General features: G+C 42.6%; 1 protein-coding gene across 1 annotated transcript; it reads right to left on the reverse strand.

Annotated features, from left to right (window-relative positions):
- Positions 1 to 300: 300 nt before the first annotated feature.
- LOC139413519 (integrin beta-7-like) lies at positions 301 to 12,314 on the reverse strand. Its single transcript, XM_071161008.1, has 15 exons — positions 11,963 to 12,314; positions 11,612 to 11,691; positions 8,119 to 8,314; positions 7,750 to 7,920; positions 7,374 to 7,615; positions 6,531 to 6,686; positions 6,300 to 6,395; positions 6,059 to 6,148; positions 5,388 to 5,534; positions 4,951 to 5,153; positions 4,390 to 4,616; positions 4,052 to 4,259; positions 3,685 to 3,878; positions 3,256 to 3,416; positions 301 to 2,927 (listed from the first exon to the last, which is right to left on the reverse strand). The coding sequence occupies exons 1-15, from the start codon at positions 12,024 to 12,026 to the stop codon at positions 2,859 to 2,861; spliced, it is 2,304 nt and encodes a 767-aa protein (XP_071017109.1). The 5' UTR covers positions 12,027 to 12,314; the 3' UTR covers positions 301 to 2,858.
- Positions 12,315 to 16,037: the final 3,723 nt, after the last annotated feature.

Genomic DNA, 16,037 nt, shown 5'->3' on the forward strand with positions numbered 1-16,037 from the left:
GTAATGCTGCAAAGAAAATTGGCAAAGCAATTAACATTTTGTCCTGAATACAAAAAGTTGTGTTTTGGGCAAATACAATATAACACGTTACTGAGTACCACTCTCTATATTTTCAAGCATAGTGGGTATGTTATGGGTATGCTTGTAATTGTTAAGGACTGGGGAGATTTTCAGGATAAAAAATAAGTGTAATGGAGTTAAGCACAGGCAAAATCCTAGAGCTAAACCAGTCTGCTTTCCACCAGACACTGGGAAATGAAGTCACCTTTCAGCAGGACAATAAGCACTTTGCAACATCTGCTGATGTAAATAGGGCTTTATAAATACATTTGATGATAATTTCATTTAATCTGATTGGAAAACACAAGGCCAAATCTACACTGGACTTGCTTACCAAGAAGACCATGAATGTTTCTGAGAGGCCGAGTTACAGTTTTGACTTAAACCTGCTTGAAAATCTGTGGCAAGACTTGAAAATGTTCGTCTAGCAATACTCAACAAGTAATTTGATGGAGCTTGAAGAATTTTGAAAAGAATAATGGGCAAATACGGTACAATCCAGGCATTTATTATTAAAAACGGTACTATTTGATTTCAATGACACAGACAATGGCCACATAGGCCTATATAATGAATACACTGTACAGAGAATACTTTATGTAATAATATTGAACATTATCCCACATCACAGCTATATTTCTTAATTCAGACCAAAACACAAAAATAATTCATTAAGAAAAACTGAATGTAATGCAATACCATGTGCACAAACTGGAAAGGAATGACACTTCACAAGATTTCATACCAAGCTTCAGAACATTTGATCTATCTAAGCATTTTGTAATGTTCTCATGACAATGTCATTTGTTCCTCTAAGCCTGATGTCCACCAGAGGCATATTCGTTTGGTTTTTCCGTACTTGACGCAAGTGCTTCGCTTTTCAACTAGCTAAAAGCTTGCTAGTTGGAGTCTGTGTGTTTAGACCTACTTCTGTTTGTATCACCATACAGTAAAGCAATGCACATGTTTAAAATACTGAAAGCATATGGTACACCGAACTCACCGCAGCTTAGTGCAGCACCCCCAACATAGCATTGCGGACTGCTCCATTGACAATGAATTACTTCCGCCGGAATGCAAAGAGCTGGCTGTATCTGATGTTTGCTGCATAATAATAAATAAATAAAAAGCCCTTATGTATTATTCTCCCCTAACCCTACCACCACACCCATAATTGGAATAAACTAATGGATAACAATACTTAGACTTCTACTTCCAGCTTAAACATACTATAAACATTTTACGGACATGGTACATTTTATAGCTAGTGTCCGTCCTCCTCTGGGTACATTGAATTCAATACAAAACCTGAACAGTTTTGAACAAATTCATTTCTCAAAAAATGAAGGAGAAGCAAGAGAGAGAGAGAGAGAGAATTCTATTTAGTTGTATTATATTCACTTTCACTTACTTAGTTAGCTAAGGCAGCTAGCTAATTTAGCCTATTCAAACACCTGGCTCAAACAGTGATGGATGCTATGTTAGCTAGCTGGTTCAGGATATCCAACACGGGAACTCTTCCAACGCAACGTACGTTTTCGGTTTTATGAATTTATTGCCACTGGGCCCCCCCAGTGTAACTGCTAAACTGCTTGCTGTTCACTGCACTGCATGATTGTAGCGTGTTTACTAAATCATTAGTTCTAGTAGCCATGTTGACTATGACATTAGCTAATATGGTGACAACGACGTAGGATGTGTGTAGCGGTTAGCAGTTCTGATATGAAGGTTTGACTTGGAAAGGTTTTTTCACCTGGGGATAAACATACTTGGATTTGTCCAATAGAAACTTTTGTTTGCAACTTTTTGGACTAATAATTACACTCTAGATCAGCTAGAAGCAGGCAAGAGTGTGCAAGGCGGTATTGATTATGTCACTGTCTGTCACCTTGATTACTCACATTTTTCTCTTGACCTGTTGTAAACTTTCATTCGTAGGCTAGAAATAAGACCATGCTCATAAAAAAATATTGTCCTCCCTAATCTTAAACGGCACCGACCGCAATTGGTATCTACAGATGGTAAATTAAAGATTAAAATTTGTATTATATTATTGATTGATTGACTATGGTGTGATTTTTCAGCGATTCCTGAACTTGTAACCAAAAACAAACTACATACATATGAGCAGTATCAAAACAATTTATCTAATGATTCTGTCTCTTCGCAGCAAAAACTGTAGAGCTACATCAATTTACATCAACAACATAGGTCAAGCAGTAGGAAGCAGTTTTATTCTAAACTGGCCCCTCCTTGGATTATGTGTTAAAAGCTCAACAAAGCTTTCTTAGTGTCCAACAAGCTTTCTCTGCCCTTAACCTGGTTCTGAACACCTCCAAAGGTCATGTGGTTCGGTAGGAAAAATGAAACTGAAATTGTAACCATCTTTCTACGGCTTGTTTCAAAAATAGGGATATTTTGGAGAGGTTTTCATTTTAAAATAACCGAAAGTGAGAGGTTATAATCTGGACAAAGGGAAAAAGGCAATTTTTGAACAAGGGGTGAGACATTCTTACTAATCTGCTAGAGAACCAGTTCCGATTTAAGTATAACTTTTATGTGACTTAAGCCTTTAGGGAGATTCAATATTCTAATATTTTATAATTTTAGCCCTTCAAATTTATATTTATTATACAAATCGGCTCATTGAATTTTTCCAATTAATGTGGATAAAGGAACAAGCGGTTCCTCTTCTAGAAGTTAGGATCAGTATATGGTCCCGCTTTCGCTTATTACTGTATGTAACAGATTTTCCTGAAGTAAAGTGTTGGTTGGCTTCAGAGTTGAATGGGTTTGGATCAGTCCTCTTGAATGTGTATGGGGTTCATAACTATGGTTGTGGCGTCCTGGAACAAAGGATTTTCGATCTGAAACACAAAGGACCAACAAGAGATAAGTTTAGTACAGAGCGAGCATCATGTTATCAACAACCAACACTTAACATTATAAATCTTGCATTAAAGACTCCTTAAGTTGATGATTTGCTTTAAAAACATGAGAAAACAACAATAAGAAGCACAAACACATTCACAAATAATAAAGAAATCCACTATTCTATTCATACAATAAACTATGAGACTGAGAACAATGGACAGATATTTGGTTATGAGAAACGACCAGTTAACGCAGAGACATCTAGCCTATTTGACATATCATGGTGATTCGTTGTCATGTGTATACTGTTCTTTCTCTCACATTTTTCCAGACTACAGTCTCCGTTGCTTTGAGGAAGCTGGCGTACTCTCTCCGGTAGTGGAACTCCAGCATCAGCCAGCTGATGAGGATCACTGCGATCCCAATGAAGATGATGCTGGACACCGAGCTGCCAATGATCACATAAGTCTTGTCAACAGAGCCTGCCAGGGATGTGAAGAGGAAGAGTTTGTAGTAGAACATGAGTCCTGACTTTTTGTCTAACGCAAAGCATCTTTGATCAAACAACTATAGCAGAATAGGTCCATATACGCAGAATAAGGATGTCATAGGAGTGATCTTTTTTAGGTGTGCCTAAGAGCTAGCAATATTATGAATTGCTCCAATGAGCAGTGAGAATAGAAATGGTAAAAACAGTAAGCCAGTTGGATACATAGCCATGTTAAAATCTTGAAAATAAAGGATAATCACGGGGCAGATCTGCGTAGAGGACCAGGATGTTGCCGTCAGGGACCAGCTCCACTTTGTAGGAGATGGTGTCTTCTCTGCAGGGGAACTCCTGGGGTCCCTCAACCCAAGTGGGCTTGACTGAGCCACATGGTCGGCTACAGTTACTCTTTAGTCCGTCACTTTCCTTATTGGCCAATTCACACGTCACACAGGCCCTGGAAATGTTACACAAAGACAGGTTAACAGACATACTGAAGGTACACAGGCACACACACAGACACTGCATTATTGTAATGTAAAGTGTTCCTGTAAGGTCACAATTGAAGTACTAAACTTTGGCAACCTGGAAACTCAATCCAAAATAACTAAGTTATTTTCTTGTACTCACAGGAATTTTGCGCATGCATTAGCAATCTTTGAGCAGCTCATGCCAAAGAAGTCATTGTTGCACTGGCACTGGTTACACTGGCATGTTCCCTGGCCATTGCACAGCTTCCCAGCAGTCCTGCACTGGTCGGTGAGGGTGGAACAGTCACACGCAGAGCCTGTGTAGTTGGCATGACACTTACATGTTCCACAGTCACATTGCCCATTACCTGCAGGAGACAGGCGGCAAACGTTGTCAAACACAGCTGAAAAATGGGCTCCAATAAGGTGCAGCTATAAGGAACACATTCTTAACCAATCAAAATGCATGGCCTGAACTAACTGTTTTAGTTTACTCACCACTGCAGAGCATGTTGTTGTGGCGGTCACAGCTGTTGTCATCACATTGGCAGAAATCACCACGGTGGGTGCCCTGGCACACACATATGCCACACTCACAGCTCCCGTGCCCGCTGCATAGCAGCGGGGAGCTGTCTTGGCGACATGTTGTGTCCATAGAGTCGGCAGAGATCATGTCCTTAGGCTGCTCACACTCACACCTTTGACCCAGGTGATCCTCGTCACAGCTAAAGGGCACAGCATTTTACAAAAACAATGAAAAAAATTGGGTAGAGTTTTTTTCTGGTCAGGTCACGTAATCAGGGAAGACTTCTAGCCCTACTCATCAGTACCTCAAAAACACTGTAACAATGGAAAACTATTAACTTGAATCCCCTCAAGTTTTGATTCTGAGAACTTTTATATTTGATACATTTCTATAGAAACTTGTTTACTGCTATGTGGTAACAGTCAAACTGCAGTCTGCAGCTGTTTCCTTTACTGTGTGCAATTTGTAAGCACAGTTCTCTATCTCACCAACCAGGAGGTGCTGTGAGTTCTCGTCATAATTTGAGGACTTGCCTGCAGATTCCACAGTTGAGCGTTCCCTTTTCATTGCAGTGTGTAGACTGCTGTTCTCTGTCATGGCAGTCACAGTCACACAGGGTTTCCACGGAGACCTTCAGGGTCTCGCTGATGCCCTGCAGTTTGAGGAAAAACTGCTTCTTCTCCTTCAGACATTCTCCTTCAGACATTGAAATATTCAGACTCACTGTGAAGTCAACCTGGGTGCAATGGAGAGGATAATACACAATAAATTGGTCTGTAACACAAGTCCTATACAGTATGCCATTAAATAAACCCAGTGTATGCTGGTTTTGTTGTTTTCTGCCATTGATTTCAAGTGAACAACTATTACATAACTACATATATTACATGACTAAATCCATTAAAGACATGAGCCTTGCTTTCCTTGTTCACATCTTGTTTTTGCCCTCAACCCCTGCTTTGTGCCAGACCTGCTGGTTGAGCTTGACGTTCATGCACTCGCCCCTCCTCTGCCACGGGGTGTTGTCCCCTTCTGCAGGGGTGCAGTGGGATCTGTAGGTCACGTCCAGACCTGAGGGGGCTCCATGGTGCTCCAATAAGATAGTGGAGGACAGGTTCTGTGAACAGATATGCATTACTATAGATAGGAGAGTTGATGATTTTACATGTTTGTCTATGTGTCCAATGAATGGAATTTCATTGCAAAGCCACAGTGATACGTTTGTTTGTAAGTAATACATTTCAAAAGTAGTTTATATTTCTCTAGGCCTAAATGTCTTAAATTCCTAGAGAAATGTAGGTCTATCATGTATGAAACCTTAACTTTACCACTAGGAAGATTGACACATAATTTGCCAGTATATTTTTCTACTTGTGAGAGCATAGCACACACTATATCCGTCACTAGCTAACCATGAGGCCAGGGATTCCAGTGAATATACGTATGGGAGCTGGTTCCACTATTTTAGTCTGCTGTATGAGTCATGGCCATAACCACAGACATGATTTTATGTCCTCTTTTGAATATGCATTTTATTGGTCATTGCAGCCTTTTGCCATTGAAGTATTTCACCATTTTGCAGTAGCTTGGCACTAATTATTGTCAACTGTGTTCTAGGCTTGAGACCGTTGAGATACTCACACTGTAGGCCTCTAAGATGAGCTGGACCACGTTGCTGGAGTCATTCTTCAGGACTCCCAGCACTGACTGAGGGATTAGTTTACTCAATGCCTAGAAAAGTGTGTGTGTGTGTGTATATGTGTGTTTGTTTAGGTATGGGCACAATAGAGAGAGACGGGGTGAAGGTAGAAATACAGAGGTTAAACATTTTGTGAACTTTTGAAATTTGCTTTAACAAACTATCTCTCCTATCAGTCCTGACCTTGTAGGCAGCAACACTTTCCTCGGTGACAGCAAAGATGAGCTGGATGTTATTGGCTGCCAGGACCCTGGCGAGCTGGCCAACCGATGGGTAGTCCTTAGACACATAGGAAGTGGATTAAATAACCACAGAAAGGTGTCGTAGTTGCCCAGCTCTTCCACAACAAATGTCACTGAAACAAGCTCACTTCTTCTAAGTGTTGATCATCCCACCCCTCTGTTGATAACTCACATATTTAGTGCCATCGTAGAAGCCGCTGCCATTGAGATGACACTTCCCATCATTAGGTTCGAATATCCCAGCCAGCCTGCCGTCCCCGGCAATGTGGAAGGTGTCATCTGACGTGTAAACCAGGATCCGGGTGACATTGTTCCAACCAATCACACCCTGGAGGGAGGGAGGGAGGGAGAGAGGGAGAGAGAGAAAGGGAGAGAAATATAAATGGACATTGTAGACATACGTTGTAGCAGACTGGTCTCCTCGACTAAACGTAACATAGTAAATGTAAATCCGGGGCATTCACATTAATATGATATGTAACGTTTGGTATGATTTCGCAAGACGGAAGGTTACTTAAGGCAAAAACGAAAGGAGGGTGGTTGGTCGGAGTGGATGGGTGGGCGTATATATGAATCTCATTACGGACAATTTCAGCATTTTAGTAACTTTGCAACTACTTCCTACTTTTTAGACTTTGCAACTACTTAGCATGTTAGCTAACCCTTCCCCTAATCATTTTAGCTAAATCCTAACCCTAACCTTAACCCCCAACCCCTAACCTAGCTAACGTTAGCCACCTAGCTAGCCATCCCTAGCTAACATTAGCCACAACAAAATGGAATTTGTAACATATGATACGTTTTGAAAATTCGTAGCATATCGTACACTTTGCAAATTCGTAAGATATCGTATGAATTGCAATTCGTAACATATCATTTGAATTGCAATTCGTAACATATCATACAAAATGGAATGTCTCGGATTTACTACTAAATGCTCTGAGACCGCATTGGTTGTAGACATCCTAGCCTCTATACAGAGGTAACTGTGTTTGGTCATGTATGACAGTCCTACCTGGCAGACAGCTGCCTGCATGATGGCGTCAAAGCCAGACTCGGGGGAGTCCAGGTTTCCAGAGATGATCTGGTTGCTGACCCTGGTCTTGAACTCAGCCACGTCTTGGGTTAGTCCCAGAATGTTCTGGAAGCTGAACGCAGGTTGACAGGTGTACAGGCGGCTGGGGCAGGGGTTGTTCTTCTTGTCCTTAACCTGGCTGACATACGGCAGAGCCACCTTGTCCACAAATGAGCCAAAGCCTGATAGGGAGAGAGGCGAGGGATGGAGATGGACAAAATGAGGATAGGTGGCATAGTCAGATGACTACACACAGTTGATTAAATCCTAACTTGAAATCCTTACTTCTGCAAAAGTCTGTCTCCTCAGCACTCACCTATGCGGACCTTATTGGTGACGTTTTTTAGCGTAGAGAGGATTTCCTGGCCCAGATTCTTGATGGTGTCCAGGTCGTCCCTCATGGAGAAGGACAGGTCCATTAGGTAGTACAGGTCTATGGGGTAGCCCTCGGCTCTCTTGAATGACACACTGAAGGTCTGAGGGACTCCTGAAACCAGACGGGTCAGTTAGTACAGTTGTGGCAAAGCATGCATCAATAGGAGACTAGTACTGTTATGTCTAGTACTTCACACTCCTTAATAAAGGATCAATAAAGCACCACAAAGAATTTCAGATTTGGACCTGTCCTTGCTTGTTCACTGAGAAATACTGAGCAGCTGCTGTGTACGAGTCATATAATTCTCACCGACTCTGAGTTTGAAGAGGAGGTTTTGTGGCTTAAGCTGGACCACATTGTCTGGGTCGCTGCTGAGCTCATTGTTCTTTAGGAAGACCAGTTCTGATTGGGGGTTGATGATGTCTGTCTGCTCACAGCCTCTGGTCCTCAGAGACTCAGCAGTGTCACACCTCCGCTCAGTGGACTCCCCAGACTTCAGGAAATCCTGTCAGGAGGATAGGTATTATGGTCTTAGTTCAGTGTGTTGGACTAATGATATAGACAATAAAACACTGACTCATACCAGTGGGGTGCCAGGTTATCATGTGGGCCTGCCTCTTGTCAGTTAAACAGATGGGGTTACATCTCTGTTTTAGGCTTAGAATTCTTACACAAAAACATTGTTTTTATTTTTAAACATATATGGGACGTGATTATGATACATAGGACCTATAGATTAGACCGAGAAAGGGTTAGATTGCAAGGAGAAATGACAGAGAAGAAGTCAAAAGCCAACAAACATTTGAATATCTTGATTCATGTAGAAAAAAAGCAGTCAACAACAAAATGACACAGAGAAAAAAATACAGCTAATTTAAAGTATTGAAAGTAAAATGTGCAGGAGATGAACGTGGAAATAGAAAGACGGAAGTGAGTCTGACACCAGTAGCATGACGCTGTCATAAGAAATCACAGAGAGCTGCAGCAGCACAATACACAATTAAAATATCGACCCTTTTTGGTTCCAGGTAAAACTATTTTGTGTTCCATGTAGAACCCTACGTGCAAACAGTTCTAAACAGAACCCAAAGTTTTTTTTTACCTGGATCCAAAAGGGTTATACAGTCCCATCCCACTGGTCAAAAACTGGTTGAATGAACATTGTTCCATGTCATTTCAACCCCAAAAATCTATGTGATGACGTTGAATCAACGTGGAAAACTAATTGGATTTGCATAGTCATCAGCGTAACTGCATTTAATCTTTTTTTTCACCCAACTTTGAACCTAAATCCAATGACATGGTAAAATGTTTCGTTGATTTCACATTGCATTCACGTTAGCTGACAACTCAACCAAATGTAAATCAAAACAATATGTTGAACTGACGTCTGTGCCCAGTGGGATAATGTATCCGCTACGGATCCGCAGTCAAACGACCACCCCTCATCACTGTCAAACGCTCCCTAAAACACTTCTGTGAGCAGGCCTTTCTAATCGACCTGGCCCGGGTATCCTGGAAGGATATTGACCTCATCCTGTCAGTTGAGGATGCCTGGTCATTCTTTAAAAGTAACTTCCTCACCATTTTAGATAAGCATGCTCCGTTCAAAAAATGCAGAACTAAGAACAGATATAGCCCTTGGTTCACTCCAGACCTGACTGCCCTCGACCAGCACAAAAACATCCTGTGGCGGACTGCAATAGCATCGAATAGTCCCCGCGATATGCAACTGTTCAGGGAAGTCAGGAACCAATACACGCAGTCAGTCAGGAAAGCAAAGGCCAGCTTCTTCAGGCAGAAATTTGCATCCTGTAGCTCTAACTCCAAAAAGTTCTGGGACACTGTGAAGTCCATGGAGAACAAGAGCACCTCCTCCCAGCTGCCCACTGCACTGAGGCTAGGTATCATGGTCACCACCGATAAATCCATGATGATCGAAAACTTCAACAAGCATTTCTCAATGGCTGGCCATGCCTTCCTCCTGGCTACCCCAACCTCGGCCAACAGCTCCGGCCCGTCCTTGGACACTGTGCTATCTAACCTCCAAACGAGCTTCAATGCCATACAACACTCCTTCCGTTGCCTCCAACTGCTCTTAAACACTAGTAAAACCAAATGCATGCTTTTCAACCATTCACTGCCTGCACCCGCACGCCCGACTAGCATCACCACCCTGGATGGTTCCGACCTAGAATATGTGGACATCTATAAGTACCTAGGTGTCTGACTAGACTGTAAACTCTCCTTCCAGACTCATATCAAACATCTCCAATCTAAAATCAAATCTAGAGTCGGCTTTCTATTCCGCAACAAAGCCTCCTTCACTCACGCCGCCAAACTTACCCTAGTAAAACTGACTATCCTACCGATCCTCGACTTCGGTGATGTCATCTACAAAATAGCTTTCAATACTCTACTCAGCAAACTGGATGCAGTTTATCACAGTGCCATCCGTTTTGTTACTAAAGCACCTTATACAACCCACCACTGCGACCTGTACGCTCTAGTCGGCTGGCCATCACTACATATTCGTCACCAGACCCACTGGCTCCAGGTCATCTACAAGTCCATGCTAGGTAAAGCTCCGCCTTATCTCAGTTCACTGGTCACGATAGCAACACCCACCCGTAGCACGCGCTCCAGCAGGTGTATCTCACTGATCATCCCTAAAGCCAACACCTCATTTGGCCGCCTTTCGTTCCAGTTCTCTGCTGCCTGTGACTGGAACGAATTGCAAAAATCGCTGAAGTTGGAGACTTTTATCTCCCTCACCAACTTCAAACATCTGCTATCTGAGCAGCTAACCGATCGCTGCAGCTGTATATAGTCTATCGGTAAATAGCCCACCCAATTTTACCTACCTCATCCCCATACTGTTTATATTTATTTACTTTTCTGCTCTTTTGCACACCAATATCTCTACCTGTACATGACCATCTGATCATTTATCACTCCAGTGTTAATCTGCAAAATTTTAATTATTTGCCTACCTCCTCATGCCTTTTGCACAAAATGTATATATAGACTCTCTTTTTTTCTACTGTGTTATTGACTTGTTAATTGTTTACTCCATGTATAACTCTGTGTTGTCTGTTCACACTGCTATGATTTATCTTGGCCAGGTCACAGTTGCAAATGAGAACTTGTTCTCAACTAGCCTACCTGGTTAAATAAAGGTGAAATAAAAAATAAAATAAAAATAAATACTTCAGTCATTTGATACTAGTATAAATGGCTGAGGATACCTATAGCCTTTATCTTTCAATGTATAACAATGTGAAGGAGGAATTGAAACATTCACTTGACCTAACTGTCTTTCAGTCAACCTCTCACACCTCTTATCATCAGGAGGTAAAGAGTTGTTATTTTGACACGTTACGTGACCTCTTCCACCGCTAAATATAAAAGGTCCTGTATAATTCAACCCGGAACTGTTAGCAAAATGTCTGCCAAACTGTAGAAGCTGTTGAACATGTTGAAAAAATAAGATATATATTATCTTACATGAGCTTGATGGGACATCATTGTCTAAGATCTCACCAAATATGCACAAGGATATTACCATTCAGACCGCAATGAAGACCTATAGTATGTCGGCTCCTATTGTAAGTAGCTCCTACAGTGGCCCTAATGTCATTGTCCCTACATGTTGTAAGTCAACTCACAAAGCATTCAAAGGCCATTGAGTTCAAGAATTAAGAGTAGAGAAAGTATAGCAAAACTCAAGGATAAAACATGATACAGTTTTAAACAAATACAGGCAGCAGCAGCAAGCTAGTTGATACATGATAACGCTGACCTTGTGTTTGCACCAAGCACATCCAGGGCTCCTCAGGCAGGCTGAACATGAGGGCTGGGACACACATATTTGGGGGATCCCTGACACACCAAACAAAACAGTGAAATATTTAATTACCCCTGACTCTTTCAGACACACAGCAGAGATTGAGGAGATTGTGTTGGCTCTCATAACGGAGCTGCCATTACCCATGTCTGCCTTGTCAATTCAGAAAGTGAATTCTAATTCAACAATTGCAAAATCCTAATTACACTTCAAATTTTACATTTTAAATTACACTTTAAATTACACTTCAATTCAATTTAAATGGGATACCCCCAACCCTGACTAGTAGTTGTAGATGAGACTTACCTTGAATTTGGATCTGTCCCACACAGTACAAAATAAAGGTTCCTAATAAAAAGAAGCCAACCATTGCCTGAGGATAGCGATGGAATGAGAAATAGACAGACAGAGAGGATTAGGGACTTCTCCTGGATAGAAAAAATCAAGTGAGTTGTGAGAAGACGGAAGCAGGAGGCAGACAGAACTCAGCAGACAAGCCATTTCCCCTTGAGTTCTCACAAATTGTCAACCACCTACCACCTACATACTTCATTTTCGGAAGTTTCTGTAGTCGGTGCTCTTGGAAATAAGAAAAATAACACACAACCAATTCTGAGTCACTAGTTTGAAACCAGAGGCTTTCTCCAATCTCCTTCATGTGAGAAATGAAACTCAAAGCTAAACCAAACCTTATTTCTACTTCAGAAACGTTCCCCTGAAGTTCCTATATTGGTATGATCTCACATGATAGGATCAAAGAATTATAATGATTTGAATATCACTCTTACATTTACAAACACATACTGAAGAAAAATATAAATGCAACATGTAAAGTGTTAGTCTCATGTTTCATGAGCTGAAATAAAAGTCTGCAGATATTTTCCATATGCACAAAAAGCTTATTTATCTCAAATTTGTTGCACAAATGTGTTTACATTCCTGTTAGTGAGCATTTATCCTTTTCCAAGATAATCCATCCACCTGACAGGGGTGGTATATCAAGAAGCTGATTAAACAGCATGATCATTACACAGGTGCACCTTGTGCTGGGGGCAATAAAAGGCCACTCTAAAATGTACAGTTTTGTCACACAACACAATGCCACAGATGTCTGAGGGAGCATGCAATTGCCATGCCGACTGCAGGAATGTCCACCAAAGCTGTTGCCAGATAAATAATGTTAATTTCTCTACCATAAAACGCCTCCAATGTCATTTTAGAGAATTTGGCAGTACGTTCAACTGGTCTCACAACCGCAGACCACGTGTAACCATGCCAACCCAGGACCTCTACATCCATCTTCTTCACCTGTGGGATCGTCTGAGACCAGCGACCCGGACAGCTGATGAAACTGTGGGTTTGCACAACCGAAGAACTTCTGCACAAACTGTCAGAAACCGTCTCAGGGAAGCTCATCTGCGTGCCCATTGTCCTCCCCAGGGTTTTGACCTGACTGCAGTTCGGCATCGGAAACAACTTCAATGGGAAAATGCTCACCTTCGATGGCAACTGGCACGCTGGAGAACTGTGCTCTTCGTGGATGAATCCCAGTTTCAACTGTACTGGGCAAATGGCAGACAGCAGGTATGGCGTGTGGGCGAGCGGTTTGCTGATGTCAACGTTGGGAACAGAGTGCCCCATAGTGGGGGTGGGGTTATGGTAGGGGCAGGCATAAGCTACGGACAACGAACACAATTATATTTATTGATGGAAATTTGAATGCACAGAGATACCGTAATGAGATCCTGAGGCCCATTGTTGTGCCATTCATCCACCGCCATCATGTCATAGTTAAGCATGATAATGCATGGCCCCATGTCGAAAAGATCTGTACACAATTCCTGGAAGCTGAAAATGTCCCATTTCTTCCATAGCCTGCATACTCACCAGACATGTCACCCATTGAACATGTTTGGGATTCTCTAGATTGACGTGTATGACAGCGTGTTTCAGTTCCCACAAATATCCAGGAACTTCGCACAGCCTTTGAAGAGGAGTGGGACAACATTCCACAGGCCACAATCAACATCCTGATCAACTCTATGCAAAGGACATGCAACCTGCCTAAATGACTACAGACCCGTAGCACTCACGTCCGTAGCCATGAAGTGCTTTGAAAGGTTGTTAATGGCTCACATCAACACCATTATCCCAGAAACCCTAGACCCACTCCAATTTGCATACTGCCCAAACAGATCCACAGATGATGCAATCTCTATTGCACTCCACACTGCCCTTTCCTACCTGGACAAAATGAACACTTACGTGAGAATGCTATTCATTGACTACAGCTCAGCGTTCAACACCATAGTGCCATCAAAGCTCATCACTAAGCTAAGGATCATGGGACTCCTTCTGCAACTGGATCCTGGACTTCCTGGCAGGCCACATCCAGGTGCTTGAGGGTAGGCAGCAACACATCTGCCACGCTGATCCTCAACACTGGAGCTCCCCAGGGGTGCGTGCTCAGTCCCCTCCTGTACAACCTGTTCACCCACGACTGCATGGCCAGGCATGACTCCAACACCATCATTAAGTTTGCAGATGACACAACAGTGGTATGCCTGATCACCAACAACGACGAGACAGCCTATAGTGAGGAAGTCAGAGACCTGGCCGGGTGGTGCCAGAATAACAACCTATCCCTCAACGTATCCAAGACTAAGGAGATTATTGTGGACTACAAGAAAAGGAGGACCAAGCATGCCCCCATTCTCATCGACGGGGATGTAGTGGAGCAGGTTGAGAGCTTCAAGTTCCTTGGTGTCCACATCAACAACAAACTAGAATGGTCCAAACACACCAAGACAGTCGTGAAGAGGGCACGACAAAGTCTATTCTCCCTCAGGAAACTAAAAAGATTTGGCATGGGTTCTGAGATCCTCAAAAGGTTCTATAGCTGCAACATCGAGAGCATCACTGCCTGATACGGCAATTGCTCGGCCTCCGACTGCAAGGCACTACAGAGGGTAGTGCTTACGGCCCAGTACATCACTGCCATCCAGGACCTCTACACCAGGCAGTGTCAGAGGAAGGCCCTAAAAATTGTCAAAGACCCCAGCCACCCCAGTCATAGACTGTCCTCTCTACTACCGCATGGCAAGCGGTACCGAGTGACAAGTCTAGGACAAAAAGGCTTCTCAACTGTTTTTACCCCCAAGCCATAAGACTCCTGAACAGGTAATCAAATGGCTACCCGGACTATTTGCATTGTGTGCCTCCCCCAACCCCTCTTTTTACACTGCTGCTACTCTCTGTTTATCATGTATGCATAGTCACTTTAACTATACATTAATGTGCATACTACCTCAATTGGGCCGACCAACCAACCGCACATTGGCTAACCGGGCTATCTGCATTGTGTCCCACCCACCACCCGCCAACCCCTCTTTTACGCTACTGCTACTCTCTGTTCATCATATATGCATTGTCACTTTAACCATATCTACATGTACATACTACCTCAATCAGTCTGATTAACCAGTGTCTGTATGTAGCCTCACTACTTTTATAGCCGCGCTACTGTATATAACCTGTCTTTTTACTGTTGTTTTATTTCTTTACCTACCTATTGTTCACCTAATACCTTTTTTGCACTATTGGTAGGGGCCTGTAAGTAAGCATTTCACTGTAAGGTCTCAGCGCACGTGACAAATAAACTTTGATTTGATTTGAAGTGTCGCGTTGCATGAGGCAAATGGTGGTCACACCAGACACTGACTGGTTTTCTGATCCACATCCCTACTTATTTGTATTTATTATATTTTTGTTGTTGTTGTATATTCTCCCCAATGTCGATCTTGTATCATCGCTGCAAATCCTCAACGGGCTTGGGAGGTGAAGGTCGAATCATCCATCCTCTGAAACATGACCCGCCAAACCGCATTTCTTCACATCCGCCCGTTTAACCCGGAAGCCAGCCGCACCAATGTGTCGGAGGAAACATTGTTTAACTGACAACCGAGGTCAGCCTACAGGCTCCCGGCCCGCCACAAGGAGTCGCTAGTGCGTAATGAGCCAAGTAAAACCCCACAGCCAAACCATCCCCTAATCCGGACAACCCTGGGCCAATTGTGATACAGCCTGGGATCAAACCCAGGTCTGTAGTGACGCCTCTAGCACTGAGATGCAGTGCCTTAGAATGCTGTGCCACTCGGGAGGCCCCCTTGCATTTTTTTTGTAAGGTATCTTTGACCAAACAATTGCATATCTGTATTCCCAGTCATGTGAAATCCATAGATTAGGGCCTAATTAATTTATTTAAATTGACTGATTTCCTTATATAACTCAGTAAAATCTTTGAAATTGTTGCATGTTGCATGTTGCATTTATATTTTTTTCAGTTCTTACTCATCCACAACTATACCCAATGTTTAAAAAA

The sequence above is a fragment of the Oncorhynchus clarkii genome, chromosome 7 (assembly GCF_045791955.1).
Source record: "Oncorhynchus clarkii lewisi isolate Uvic-CL-2024 chromosome 7, UVic_Ocla_1.0, whole genome shotgun sequence".
In the NCBI taxonomy this organism is placed as follows: Eukaryota; Metazoa; Chordata; class Actinopteri; order Salmoniformes; family Salmonidae; genus Oncorhynchus; species Oncorhynchus clarkii.